General features: G+C 35.8%; 1 protein-coding gene across 1 annotated transcript; it reads right to left on the bottom strand.

Moving 5' to 3' along the window:
* Window positions 1–5,789: 5,789 nt before the first annotated feature.
* LOC133328138 (secretion-regulating guanine nucleotide exchange factor-like) lies at window positions 5,790–13,448 on the bottom strand. Its single transcript, XM_061536694.1, has 4 exons — window positions 13,342–13,448; window positions 6,827–7,078; window positions 5,990–6,762; window positions 5,790–5,914 (listed from the first exon to the last, which is right to left on the bottom strand). Exons 1-4 carry the CDS (start codon window positions 13,357–13,359, stop codon window positions 5,821–5,823), a joined length of 1,137 nt encoding a protein of 378 aa, XP_061392678.1. The 5' UTR covers window positions 13,360–13,448; the 3' UTR covers window positions 5,790–5,820.
* Window positions 13,449–13,687: the final 239 nt, after the last annotated feature.

Raw genomic sequence — 13,687 nt, 5'->3', positions numbered from 1 at the left:
GCTCCCATATATGTTTTCGTCCGATTTTTAGCGTGTCAAGTTTCGTTGAAATCGCTTCTGATTTAGATATAGATCCCATATATATTTTCGCCCATTTTTATGTAAATAGCCCCAATATTTCTTTCGATTGCAATTAGTCTAGAATGATGTGTGTTAAGTTTCGTGAAAATCGGTTCAGATTTAGGTATAGCTCCCACATATATTTTTTGTCCGATTTTATGTTAATTGAGCACCCCTAAATTTTTTTTTCTATGTGTGTTAAATTTCGTGAAAATCGATTCAGATTTAGGTATAGCTCTCATATATGTATATTTTCGGGATGCAAGGAATAATATTCCCAAAGATCAAATTGATCAATTTATTGGTTCAATGACTCAATACGGTATGTTATTCCCAATTTGTTCTCAATCGGATAAATATTGGCAGTTTAGTGCACCATTTACATTAAATCGGGCGAAAATGTATATGGGGACTGTATATAAATCTGAGCCTATTTCAACGAAACTTAACACACACCATTCCAGACACAATTCAGTGCAAATAGAACGAAATATTAGGGCTTTGGTATGTCATTCACATAAAATTGGATGAAAGTATATAGTGGAGCTATATCTAAATCTGAACCGACTTTAAAGAAACTTAGAATGATCTACCTTTTTCATCCTTATTTTCTTTAACCATAAACCTAATACCACAAGACTAAATTTTTTGACATTCATCGTGCTTTTCATTATTTATCCGATCCTTTAGTAGGAGTAATAAATAACATTATTATTATTTATTTATTTTATTATTATTTTTTTTTTTTTTTTTTTGCAAACATAAACTTCTTTGTTTTTCCTCCTAAGAGTACAATGATTATACTTAAATAAGGTTTCACATTGGAACTTACACGTTGGTCTAAGCGACTATCACCAGTTCTGAGATTTGACGATGTAGATTTTGTTATCCACAATAGAGACGACTGGAACCTTAGTAACCCTCTCCTGGACGGTCTGGCTTCTTATACAGACAGATCCCAGATGGAAGAAGGTACAGGGACCGGCGTCTACTGTGAAGGGCTAAGCCTTGAGCTTACCTACAAGTTCGATAGCAATTGTAGAGTTTTCCAAGCAGAAATCTTCGCGATTTGGAAGGCAGGTGAATTTATACAAATTCTGGATGCAGAGATCGTTGAACCGGTGACTATCTTTGTGGATAGTCACCGTACATCAAGGTCGTCCTCGAGTGTAGAGTAGTTTTGGAAACACTAACAGCTAACGATGACTCAACCAAACCACCCATCTGTCACCTTTTCCGGAACTTTGACACAACAAGCCTAGGTGCAATGTGTCAAGATCTATCTTGCCGACTCTGTCAGACAAAAGAACCAACTCACTGTGGAACCTCAGAAAAGCTGAAATTAGAGTAATGACAGGAGTTATTACGGATCATTGCAATATCAGTGGGACCATGTTACAAATTACTGTATACTCCTATGTCACTGTCCAATTATGGCCTCCAGACGGCACAGATTAGTGTGTGCTCACTTTCCACCGATTCTAAACTTCATTTCAACTATAGAACATGCTTTAAACTAAAACATCATCAGAAACCTGAAGGGATTGGGAAAGTGCATCCTGAGCACTGCCTGTAGACATGATCGCCCCTACTATTCAACAGTAAATCTTTCAGTGCTTTAACTGTGGTGTATTTAACGAGAGAGACGTTATTTGATAATAAAGTGATAGTTTATATCCCCTACAATAAGGTGACCATACGTCCTCTATTTAAGAGGACAATCTATTTTAACTGGCTGTCATCTATAAATTTTATGTCCTCTTTCTGTCATCTATTTCTATAATCTGTCATCTACATTTTATGAAATTTCAGTGAAATATTTAGAAAATGTATTTTCAGGATTTTTAGACACATTTTCCCACCCAATTATCTGTTATTTTATATTTAGAGTTCGAATTGGGTAACAAAATTCCATAAACAATTATTATACCCTTCACCACACTGTGGTACAGGGTATTATGTCTTTGTGCATATGTTTGTAACAGGCAAAAGGAAACGAGATAGACACATGGTTCCTTTTGAGAATATGCATAGAATCACTTTCGATTCGATTTATGCATGTCCGTCCGTCCGTCCGTCTGTCTGTCCATGTATTTTTGTGAGCAAAGTACAGGTCGCATTTATGATCCGAATTGGATGAAATTTGGCACAGCTCATTTGTTTGGCCCAAGGACGAACCCTATTGAAATTGGGAAAAATCGGTTCAGATTTAGATATAGCTCCCATATATATATTTAACCGATTTAATGTAAACGGTCCCTATATATCTTTCGATTTGCACGAAATTTGGTACAGCATAATGAATTAGGTCTAGAATGATGTCTGCCAAGTTTCGTGAAAATCGGTCAAGATTTAGATATAACTCCCATATATAGTTTCGTCCGATTTCATGTAAATAGTGCCCCAAAGTCCCTATATATCTTTCGATTTGCACGAAATTTTGCATAACGCACTGAATTAAGCCTCGAGTGGTGTCTGCCAAGTTTCGAGAATATCGGTCCAGATTTAGATATAGCTCCCATATATAGTTTCGTCCGATTTCATGTAAATGGTGCACCAAAGTCGCTATATATCTTTCGATTTGCACGAAATTTGGTACAGCCTAATCATTTAGGTCTAGAATGATGTCTGCCAAGTTTCGTGAAAATCGGTCCAGATTTAGATATAGCTCCCATATATAGTTTCGTCCGATTTCATGTAAATGGTGCACCAAATTCGCTATATATCTTTCGATTTGCACGAAATTGGGCATAACGTACTGAATTGAGTCTAGAATGATGTCTACGAAGTTTCGAGAAAATCGGTCCAGATTTAGATATAGCTCCCATATATAGTTTCGTCCGATTTCGTGTAAATGGTGCACCAAAATCCCTATATATATTTCGATTTGCACGAAATTTGGTACAGCCTAATCACTTAGGTCTAGAATGATGTCTGCCAAGTTTCGAGAAACTCGGTCCAGATTTAGATATAGCTCCCATATATAGTTTCGTCCGATTTCATGTAAATGGTGCCCCAAGGTCCCTATATATCTTTCGATTTGCACGAAATTTGGTACAGCCTAATAACTTAGGTCTAGAATGATGTCTGCCAAGTTTCGAGAAAGTCGGTCCAGATTTAGATATAGCTCCCATATATAGTTTCGTCCGATTTCATGTAAATGGTGCCCCAAAGTCCCTATATATCTTTCGATTTGCACGAAATTTGGCATAACGTACTGAATTGAGCCTAGAATGACGTCTGCCAACTTTCGAGAAAATCGGTTAAGATTTAGATATAGCTCCCATATATAGTTTCGTCCGATTTCATGTAAATGGTGCAACACAGTCCCTATATATCCTTCGATTTGCACGAAATTTGGTACAGTCTTATCATTTAGGTCTAGAATGATGTCTGCCAAGTTTCGTGAAAATCGGTCCAGATTTAGATAGATATAGCCCTTTTTATTATAGATTGATTTGAAGTAATTGACGCACCATATTAAACTCCTCATGTTAGTCAGATTGACATCAAAGTTTGCACATCGTACAAAATTGAGCATAAAATTATATAGTTGCGTTTTCTAGAAGTACAGACATAGCCCAACGGATGACCTATTTATATTTGTTTGAAGTCGATTTACATACTTTATGGATAGATCTAGGTAGATTCACATTTATATAAATATCACATATTTTATTTCATCCAATTTCATGCTAATAGTCCTCTTTAATATACCATAGTGGTGAAGGGTATCATATAGTCGGCCCGTCCGACTTTACTACTTTCCTTACTGGTTTATCCGATCCTTTAGTAGGAGTATTAAATAATATTATTATTTTTTGCTAACATACACTTCTTTGTTTTTCCTCTCAAGAGTACAATGATTATTCTTAAATAAGGTTTCACATTGGACCTTACACGTTGGTCTAAGCGGCTATCACCAGTTCTGAGATTTGACGATGTAGATTTTGTTATCCTCAATAGAGACGACTGGAACCTTAGTAACCCTCTCCTGGACGGCCTGACTTCTTATACAGACCTTTTCCGGAACTTTGGCACCACAAGCCTAGGTGCAATTTGTCAAGATCTATCTTGCGGACTCTGTCAGCCAAAAGAACCAACTCACTGTTGAACCTGAGAAAAGCTGAAATTAGAGTAATGACAGGAGTTATTACTGGTCATTGCAATATCAGTGGGACCATGTTACTAATTACTGTATACTCCTATGTCGCTGTCCAGTTGTGGCCTCCAGACGGCACAGATTAGTGGGTGCTCACTTTCCACCGATTCTAAACTTCATTTCAACTATAGAACCTGCTTTAAACTACAACATCATCAAAAACCTGAAGGGGTTGGGAAAGTGCATCCTGAGCACTGCCTGTAGACATGAACGCCTACTATTCAACAGTAAATCTTCCAGTGCTTTAACTGTGGTGTATTTAACGAGAGAGACGTTATTTGACAATAAAATGATAGTTTATATCCCATACAGTAAGGTGACCATACGTCCTCTATTTAAGAGGAGAATAATCTATTTTAACCTGGCTGTCATCTATAAATTTTATGTCCTCTATCTGTCATCTATTTCTATAATCTGTCATCATCATTTCAAGATTTTTAGACACATTTTCCAAACGAATTATCCAAGGTAGATATATTAGGTAGTCGCATCGACCCAGTTGATTGTAACATTGAATGTCAAAACAAATTGTTGTAATTTTTAATTCGCCTTAAAAAATTAATTCATTTTTGTAGATAAAACTGAAGTTTCGTGATTTTTTTCTAATTTTACTTCAAATAACCAAAATATCTAAATAATAAAAATGAACAGGAATCAAAAACTGGAAAGATTTTCGTGAAAGGTTTTTTAATTTACAAGAAATGATTCAACCAATCAGAACAAAATGTTTGTATACCCTACACATCTATGTTAAATGTATGCATTGTCTCAAGAGTTTGTAGATGCACGACAAGCTAAAAGAAATGAGTCAGAAAGGGCTGTGACAAATGGAATATACACTCCACTTTATGATGAAGGGAGTAAAACATTTGAAAATTGACACTATATGTAACTTCTCCACGTGAACTATATATATGTTATATGAACTATAAATATGGTATATTACTATTTCCTGGGTTTGGGTCATAATTGTGGCCTCTAAATATAAACCGGACACTACCAAAACCAATAGAAGTAAACTTATGCCAGATATACATACAAAATTTCCAGAATTCATCAAGGGATATTATTGAAAGATGCCCACACATACTGAATCGTTTATTTAAAATAGTGCTAATGTTGTGTTTTCAGAAGATAATTTTTTCAATCATCATTTGATTCGGATCATGATAATCAGATTACAAATTACAATGGACAGACGGACAGATGATAAACGATATACAAACATTTTAGTCTAGTTTTTTTTAGTTTAGTTTTGCAATGGAATTGACTGTAATTTGATATTTTGGTTCAATGTTTCTAGGTGTTCCCAATCTAAAGAAACCTACCTTTTATTTTTTTTAATTTTATAAAAAATCGCCCTCAAAAGTGAATATAATTTACGATTCCTTGTGGCCCTTTGCTCGTACTGCAGTAAAATGTGTCTTGGTACATTGTTTGATAAATTATTTTGTTAATTTATTGTGCATAAAACTTACTTGAAAACATACAAAGCTATCAAAAAAGTAAATATTTTTTTACTTAAAGCTTAATACAATACCTACAACATATACAACTGTTCTTTGTCTTAATCCAAAACAACAACAAATTACAACAATTTAATTAGTTCTATCACATATAACCATACAAAATCCAGCACCAGTTCCAACGGTTTTACAAGAGGTAGGCAAATCAACCATACTTGGTTTGGAGCTGAAAAATAATGCAATGAATCAAATAAATTAATAAATACAAAAATATAAAAAAATAAAACCAATCTTAACTTACAGATTATGCGTCGAATCATTGCCACAATTACCATGTTCATTCCAACCCCATGTAAGAACATCACCCTCTTTGGTCATTATTAAACCATGTTCAGATCCCAAATGGATTTCCTTCGGTAATATAGCATGTGACAACTTCAGTTCCATTGGTGTCGGATGATTTTCGGTGTATGAACCCAAACCTAATTGGCCATAACAATTACGACCCCACATCATAATACGTAGATCCTTTAACATGACCGCATTATGAGTCCATCCAGTGGCGATTTGTGTAATTTCCTCATCAAACTGAAAGGCATTTGCCTGACCAAATTTATTATCACCCAATATTAGAACTCTACGGGATGGTGCATTATTTTCCGGTTGATCTTCGGTCGGTGCCAAATGCATCATTAAATGATTCTGACCACTCGAAATATTTTGAATTCTTAGCTCGGAACTTAGTCGTGGTAAAAGTTTTACAACCATGGCACTTTGACTAATTTTTATAATATTTAATTCTTCAGGGCAACTATCAGCAGCTCGCAAACGTCCATATACGTAAATTTTCGAATCGTCTGTAAGTACGGCGGTGTGGCGCATACCAAAGGTTACACGCACAGGAATATCATTTCGAGGCAATTGCATGTGAAACGGTTTGCGTATAGAAGTGAAACCACGTTGACAAATACCCAACTGCTGGAAGGCATTGGAACCCCAAACATATAGTTTACGCGACATTGTTATACAGCCAGATATATCCCAACCACAGGCAATAACATCGACAGCAACATCCTAGAAATGGAATTCACTTGATTAACAATTTGCTATTCTTTTATTTCCCGAGTTAACTTCTTACATCGAAAAACTTTCCCGGTATTGTCTTAAATTCACTAACACAATCTCGCATCAAATCCAAACCCAGTTGACCTCGATTATTCCAGCCACAAGCATGAACTTGACCACAGGCATCTAAAACTAGCACATGACCGCCGCCACCTTGTATGGATCGCACACTGGACGGTGTGAATGAGTATTTCCTTAATAATTGTGGTGTTGTGCACATTTCCGATTCATGACCAAGGCCAAGTTGGCCATGCGAATTGGCTCCCTGCAAAATGAAAACGATATTTAAATGAAATGGTAATCCAAAAGGGAAGTCATAAAGTAATTGAGATTAGTTCATTTATTAAGTTCGTCGATTGTCCTTAATGTTGGTTGGCTGGCAAGCAGGACAGGACGCCGGCTAATGCAGCAAGTCTCCCTTCAGTCTAGTTGCATGCCAAGAATGAGTGTAAAGTTTATGCGTTTTTACTACTAAAGAAATTAATTTACATTGCAAATACTGTAAAATGTTAGCTGTACACATTAGTAGTTGCAATGGAAACCAAAACAATAATGACTGGAAAGAGGGATGTGTATAATAGGTATGGCATAATGTAGTTTCTGAGAATCATATATAAATTTACAATGGTTTATGAACAGAACGGAAAAATGAGGATTGCCCCCATATATCAGTATCTCCTTAACCAATGGTACGGGAATTTAGTATTTATACCCTACACAACTATATTGTCAGGGTATTATAGCTTTGTGCAGCCCAAGAGTTTGTAACGCCTCAAAATATTGGTCCTAGACCTAACTTTATGTATACCGATCGTCATATCTCGACTAGCTGAGTCTATCTAGGAATGTGTGTCCGTCCGTCCGTCCGTCTGTCTGTTATAACTTGTAAACACGATACAGGCCTCAGTTATGGGCCAATCTTCACGAAATTTTGCATGTAGGATGGGTTCTGGCCAATGAAGATCCCTATTGTTTTTGGTAAAGATCGGTTAATATTTAGGGCATCATATGGACCAAACACTTTTCTCGTCGCTCCAGATGCCGCAATTATGGTCCACACATCGCGAATTTTTACATTGAAAAGGGCATCGGGCCAAAGAATTAGCATGCTTTTTTTAATAAAGATCGGCCATTATTTAACGGATCCAATGGAACCTGACTTTTGTGTAAAAAAAAAAACAAAATTTGTTTTCTGTGGCGTATATATTTACTCCCGAAGGACATAGACTCAATAAGTTGATAGTATGTCCAAGAGAAGTGATTGACCTTTTAAATGATACCAATTATATTGTCGTATGTACTCGGATGTGGGAGTTACTCTTAAATATTTACAGGTGCTTACGTATTCATATATTACTTAGTAACTCATTACCGCTTTGAAACTTTCCATGAGGATCCTGGTATGGTCAAGGACAACGCCTATAATTTTCGGTGATGATCAGATAATAATATTGGGATGAAGTGGAACGAAAACTTAATTTTTTGGTTTTTTTTCGATTCCCTTTACAATACAGATTCCCATTACAACCCACGGTAAAAGGAATCTTGACATGTAATTAGAAGGGTTTTACTGAATATGAATAATATTTGTTGATCACAAGTCGGTCAAGAGGGTGCAAATATCGCAAAATATTGCCAAGGATCGGAATAAAACTCCGCAGAAAGTTAGAGTAGTTGTGTAGGGTATCGTGTGGTCGGACCCGTCCGACTATACTGCTCCGCTCACTAGTTTCTATTCTCAATGGGCATCAAATCGACCTACAACAAATTATTATACACTTCACCACACTGTGGTGCAGGGTATTATGTCTATGTGCATATGTTTGTAACAGGCAAAAGGAAACGAGATAGACACATCCCATTTGAGAATACGCATAGAATCACTTTCTGAGTCGATTTATACATGTCCGTCCATGTATTTTTGTGAGCAAAGTACAGGTGGCAGTTATGATTCGAATTGGATAGAATTTAGCACAGTTTATTCTATATGCACGAAATTTGGCGTATTGAATTGATCCTAGAATTATGTGTGGTAAGTTTCTTAAAAATCGGTTCAGATTTAGATATAGCTCCCATATATATTATCTTCCGATTTAATGTAAAGGGTGTACCAAAGTCCATATGTACCTTTTGATTTGCAGGAAATTTGGCACAGCGAACTGAATGAAGTGTAGAATGATGTGCGAATAGTTTTGTGGAAATAAGTTCAGAATATAGCTTCTATATATATGTAAATGGTGTACCAAAGTCCCTATCCTATATACCTTTCGATTTGCACGAAATTAATGCAACGTTTTTCTTTTTTTCTATTAAATAAGTAAATTTAGCTAGTAGTCGACAGCGTAACCATTATGTTTTATTACTGCAGCACACTTGCGAGGAATTGAATCAATTTGATCCTTGGTTATACTATTCCTTGCATCCTGAACCTTTGGGAAGAGGTTATGTTTGTTTGCTTCTGAATATGTTTTGATTTTGTTATCTATGGTACTCCAAAGATTTTTCCATAGGGTGTAAGTTTCATAATTGGGTTGGCCATTTTGATATAGTTCGGTGTTTGTTTGAAGTTATTGTCAAATTTAAACACCCAAACAAGCGTACATTTTATTCAGCGGAAGGAATCTAAGCGGTTTTCAACAGATTTGTACAATCAATCAGATCCATTACCTCATAAATCTCGTAAATAGATCAAATTCCATAATAATCGAAATCACGGTACTTTTTTCGTAAATGTGCCTTTAATATTAAACTTAAAGTCACCTTAGGACATAATATTAGGTTGGGGAAAAAGAAATCCATTATTTTTATATGAACTATAATAGGACTTTATTTAACATGCTTCGGAATGTCCGATTTGGACCTAATATGCACCTTTTTGTTGTATGATTTGTTGCCATTTTAAAAAGTAACTTCATAATACAACTCTATGAGTAGGATTTTCACAATCTTCCCTACATACCAAATTTTTATCATTAACCCTTTGTGGCCCAATGTTGCCCACAGGCAACAAAATGTTTTAGAGCTTATATTTTATATGCAGCTAGTAGATATATATTTTTTGGATTTCATATGTCAAGACCTGATTATGAACGACACATATCAAAAAAAAAACATAAAAAAAATTCAAAAATTTGGTAAAGTTATGAGCTTTTCAATATAGAGAAGAGGGTAAATTTGTGTACAGTACTAATTTGTGTATACAGTCCAAATTATTTAAATCGCTTCGTATTCAAATTGTACAAATTCTACCCTCAGAATTATTTTTGATTCTTGTAAAATTGAATACAGAGGATAATTTAAAATGATTTTTCAGACGATTTTGCATTTGGTTTTCTTGATATTGGACTTTAATTTTTCCTAAAGAATGTACTGTATCTGCAAGGATATATCGATGTAAAATTTTGTGTCTATCCTATTTAGGATAGTTGCATTAAATCTGTGAACAGAAATTTGTTCTAAGATTGCGGGAAAAAATTCGAGGCTCAAAGGGTTAAAGAAATTTTGCAATGCAAGAAAAAGATTATAGTCGCTTGGTGCTAAATCCGGACTGTGAAGTTTTAATGCATCCGCCATTAAAACTTCCCAACCAAGCTCCCGAAGTTTCTGGCGAGTAACTGTAGATGTGTGTGGCCTAGCGTTGTCCTGGTGGAACACGACACCTCTCCTGTTGGCCAATTCTGGCTGTTGCTGGTCTATTGCTATCTTCAATCGGTCCAGTTGTTGACAGTATAGATCAGCGTTTGGCCATATGGTAGCAACTCATAACAAATAATCCCCTTCCTGTCCCACCAAATGCATAGCAAAAACTTCCTGGACGTTAGTCATGGTTTGGCCACAGTTTGAGGTGCTTCACCGCTCTTTGGAATGATTATTTTCTCAAAGAGATATTGTATGTGATCCACTTAATATCTCCAGTCACCATACGTTTATGAAATGGGTGTATTTCATTCCGTTTGGCCAAGGCTTCGCAGATGGTAATTCGATCCATCCCATTTTTTTCGGTTTATAGGTGTGGCACCCAAACATGGAACTTCTTTTTGAATCCAGATTTATGTAAATGGTTTAAAACAATTTTTTGGTCGATTTTTAGCTCCTGGGCGATGTTACGACTGCTAACATGCCGGCCAACTTCGATAATTCCTCCGATTTTATCGGAGAAATGATCAAAAAATAATGGATTTAAGTCGATTTCCAATGAATATGAGCTTTTGAGAAAGCCAATTCGGGCATGTAGAACTGCTACAATGGCTCGTCCATGCTCTCCTTTTCTATCCAACGATAACCCTCACACCAATTCCGTAGAACTTTAAAATTGGGATTTTTTACTACTATGACAATTTGTTGATCAGTGAAATTACTGATTTATTCATAGATTATTTCTCCCAAATAATTTTTTGTGATAACTTTTTCCACCACTGGCAATTAGCTGTTTTATCGGAGTACTGTATTTGTATCTAGCCATTTTTATATTTTTTGACAGTAAGTCAAAATTTAAAACCAGACACATGTTATTTTGATAAATCCATCCAAACAAACCTGGCATAATTTATCTAAAAAACCAGTAAGAAAAGCAGTAAAGTCGGGCTGGGCCGACTATATGATACCCTTCACCACTTTGGGCATATTGAACATATGTATCCCCTCCAAGGAACATACGCAAGTATTTCTGCAACCTATGATAAATTTAATTTCATTCGGGCAGATTTAAAGTCGACTTCGTACCATGGGACAAATTTATGAAAAACGACTTATAGCAAAATTAATACATGCTATTCGCTCGCCGCACTGTTAAAATTTTAATTTCATTTAGACATCCATTCAAAATACATATGGAAGCTATGACAGTATCTACATCAATTTCAACATAACGCAATAACGTTATTCAAGTTCCAACTTGATACGTTGTGCAAAAAATCGTGTTAATCGGACCAACATTAGAAGGTTGGTGCACCATTTATGTAAAATCGGACGAACATATATGAATATGTGGCAGGTATATCGAAACCAGAACCATTTTTTTCAGCAACTTAGCGCACATCATTCAAGACTTAATTCAGTACGCTGTGCCAAATTTCATGCAAATCGAAAGATATATAGGGACTTTGGTGCACCATTTACCTTAAAAAGGACGAAACTATTTATGGAAGCTATATCTAAATCTGAACCGATTTTCTCGAAACTTGGCACATATCATTCTGGACCTAATTCAGTACTCTATGCCAAATTTCATGTAAATCGAAAGGTATGTAGGAACATTGGTGCACCATTTACATAGAATCGGAAAAAACTATATATGGATGCTATATCTAAATCTGAACCGATTTCCACGAAACTTTGCACACATCATTCTGGACCTAATTCAATACTCTCTGCCAAATTTCGTGCAAATCGAAAGATATATAGGGACTTTGGTGTACCATTAACCTTAAATCGGACGAAACCATATATGGGAGCTATATCTAAATCTGAACCGATTTTCTCGAAACTTGGCACACATCATTCTGGACCTAATTCAGTACTCTATGCAAAATTTCGTGCAAATCGAATGATATATAGGGACTTTGGTGTACCATTTACCTTAAATCGGACGAAACTATATATGGGAGCTATATTTAAATCTGAACCGATTTTCTCGAAACTTGGCACCCATCATACTGCACCTAATTCAGTACTCTATGCCAAATTTCATGCAAATCGAAAGATATAGAGGGACTTTGGTGCCCCATTTACCTTAAATCGGACGAAAATATATATGGGAGCTATATCTAAATCTGAACCGATTTTTATGAATTTTACACACATCATTCTAGACCTAATTCATTACGCTGTGCCAAATTTCGTGCAAATCGAAAGATATATAGGGACCGTTTACATTAAATCGGACGAAATATATATATGGGAGCTATATCTAAATCTGAACCGATTTTTCCCAATTTCAATAGGGTTCGTCCTTGGGCCAAATAAGTGACTTGTGCCAAATTTCATCCAAATCGGATCATAAATGCGACCTGTACTTTGTTTACAATTTAAGATCTACAGACGGACGGACAGACGGACATGCATAAATCGACTCAGAAAGTGATTCTATGCATATTCTCAAAAGGAACCATGTGTCTATCTCGTTTCCTTTTGCCTGTTACAAAAATATGCATAAAGACATAATACCCTGTACCACAGTGGGGTGAAGGGTATAATTACCTATAAGAATCAAAATAGGAGTAGAAACCAAAACATAGTAATTATAACGGTAAAAATAACTAAAATTTTATATCCTTAAAAGTATCTATGGGCCTATATTGCTTCATTTTTAATGTTGCAAACATAAGCAGATAGACATAATAGTCTGTACCACCATGTAATGTAAGTTGTACAAATACTGTTCCTTATTTTAACCCCGTCCAGATATAAGCCATCAAGGTAAACTGTATAACCTACCCCTCGTTTTGGCCAATGTTTATCAATTGAATTTGTCAACAGTAGCAAAAGTACAAATGCTGTTGTTGTTCTTAAATTGTTGTTGTTGCTTACCCATGCATAAACGGACATTTTTTGTTCCTTTAATCCAAATGTTTGCGTGTTTCTAATGTATTAGGAGGTTACTCCTTAATGCAGAGACTCTGAGGCAAAGAAGCAAACGTAACGAACACCTTCTTGGGCGCGCTTTTCATAGAACTCTATTAGATGATTTTTTTTCTGTCGCAACCAACCACCAGTTGCCGCGTCGGAATAAGTTTCTTAGAACGTTTGCAGCCAAAAAACAATCACTCCCCACAATGCATTGAATCGTTAGAACTTCCGTTTGAAATTAAATTTATCACAGAAGGTTTTTTACTGCACGTTTCTGCCTTTTTTACGATTCCGATTTTTGTTTTTC

The sequence above is a fragment of the Musca vetustissima genome, unplaced genomic scaffold (assembly GCF_032173495.1).
Source record: "Musca vetustissima isolate MV318-11 ecotype Yass unplaced genomic scaffold, APGP_CSIRO_Mvet_v1 utg147678, whole genome shotgun sequence".
Taxonomy (NCBI): Eukaryota; Metazoa; Arthropoda; class Insecta; order Diptera; family Muscidae; genus Musca; species Musca vetustissima.
This window is presented reverse-complemented; position numbering and strand designations above follow the sequence as displayed.

Bases quoted from the DNA above. Each gene is read 5' to 3' on its own strand.
- LOC133328138 (XM_061536694.1), bottom strand. The intron at 6,763-6,826 runs GTAAGAAGTTAA...TTCCATTTCTAG, and splicing joins TACCGGGAAAGTTTTTCGAT to GATGTTGCTGTCGATGTTAT. The intron at 5,915-5,989 runs GTAAGTTAAGAT...ATTATTTTTCAG, and splicing joins AATGATTCGACGCATAATCT to CTCCAAACCAAGTATGGTTG.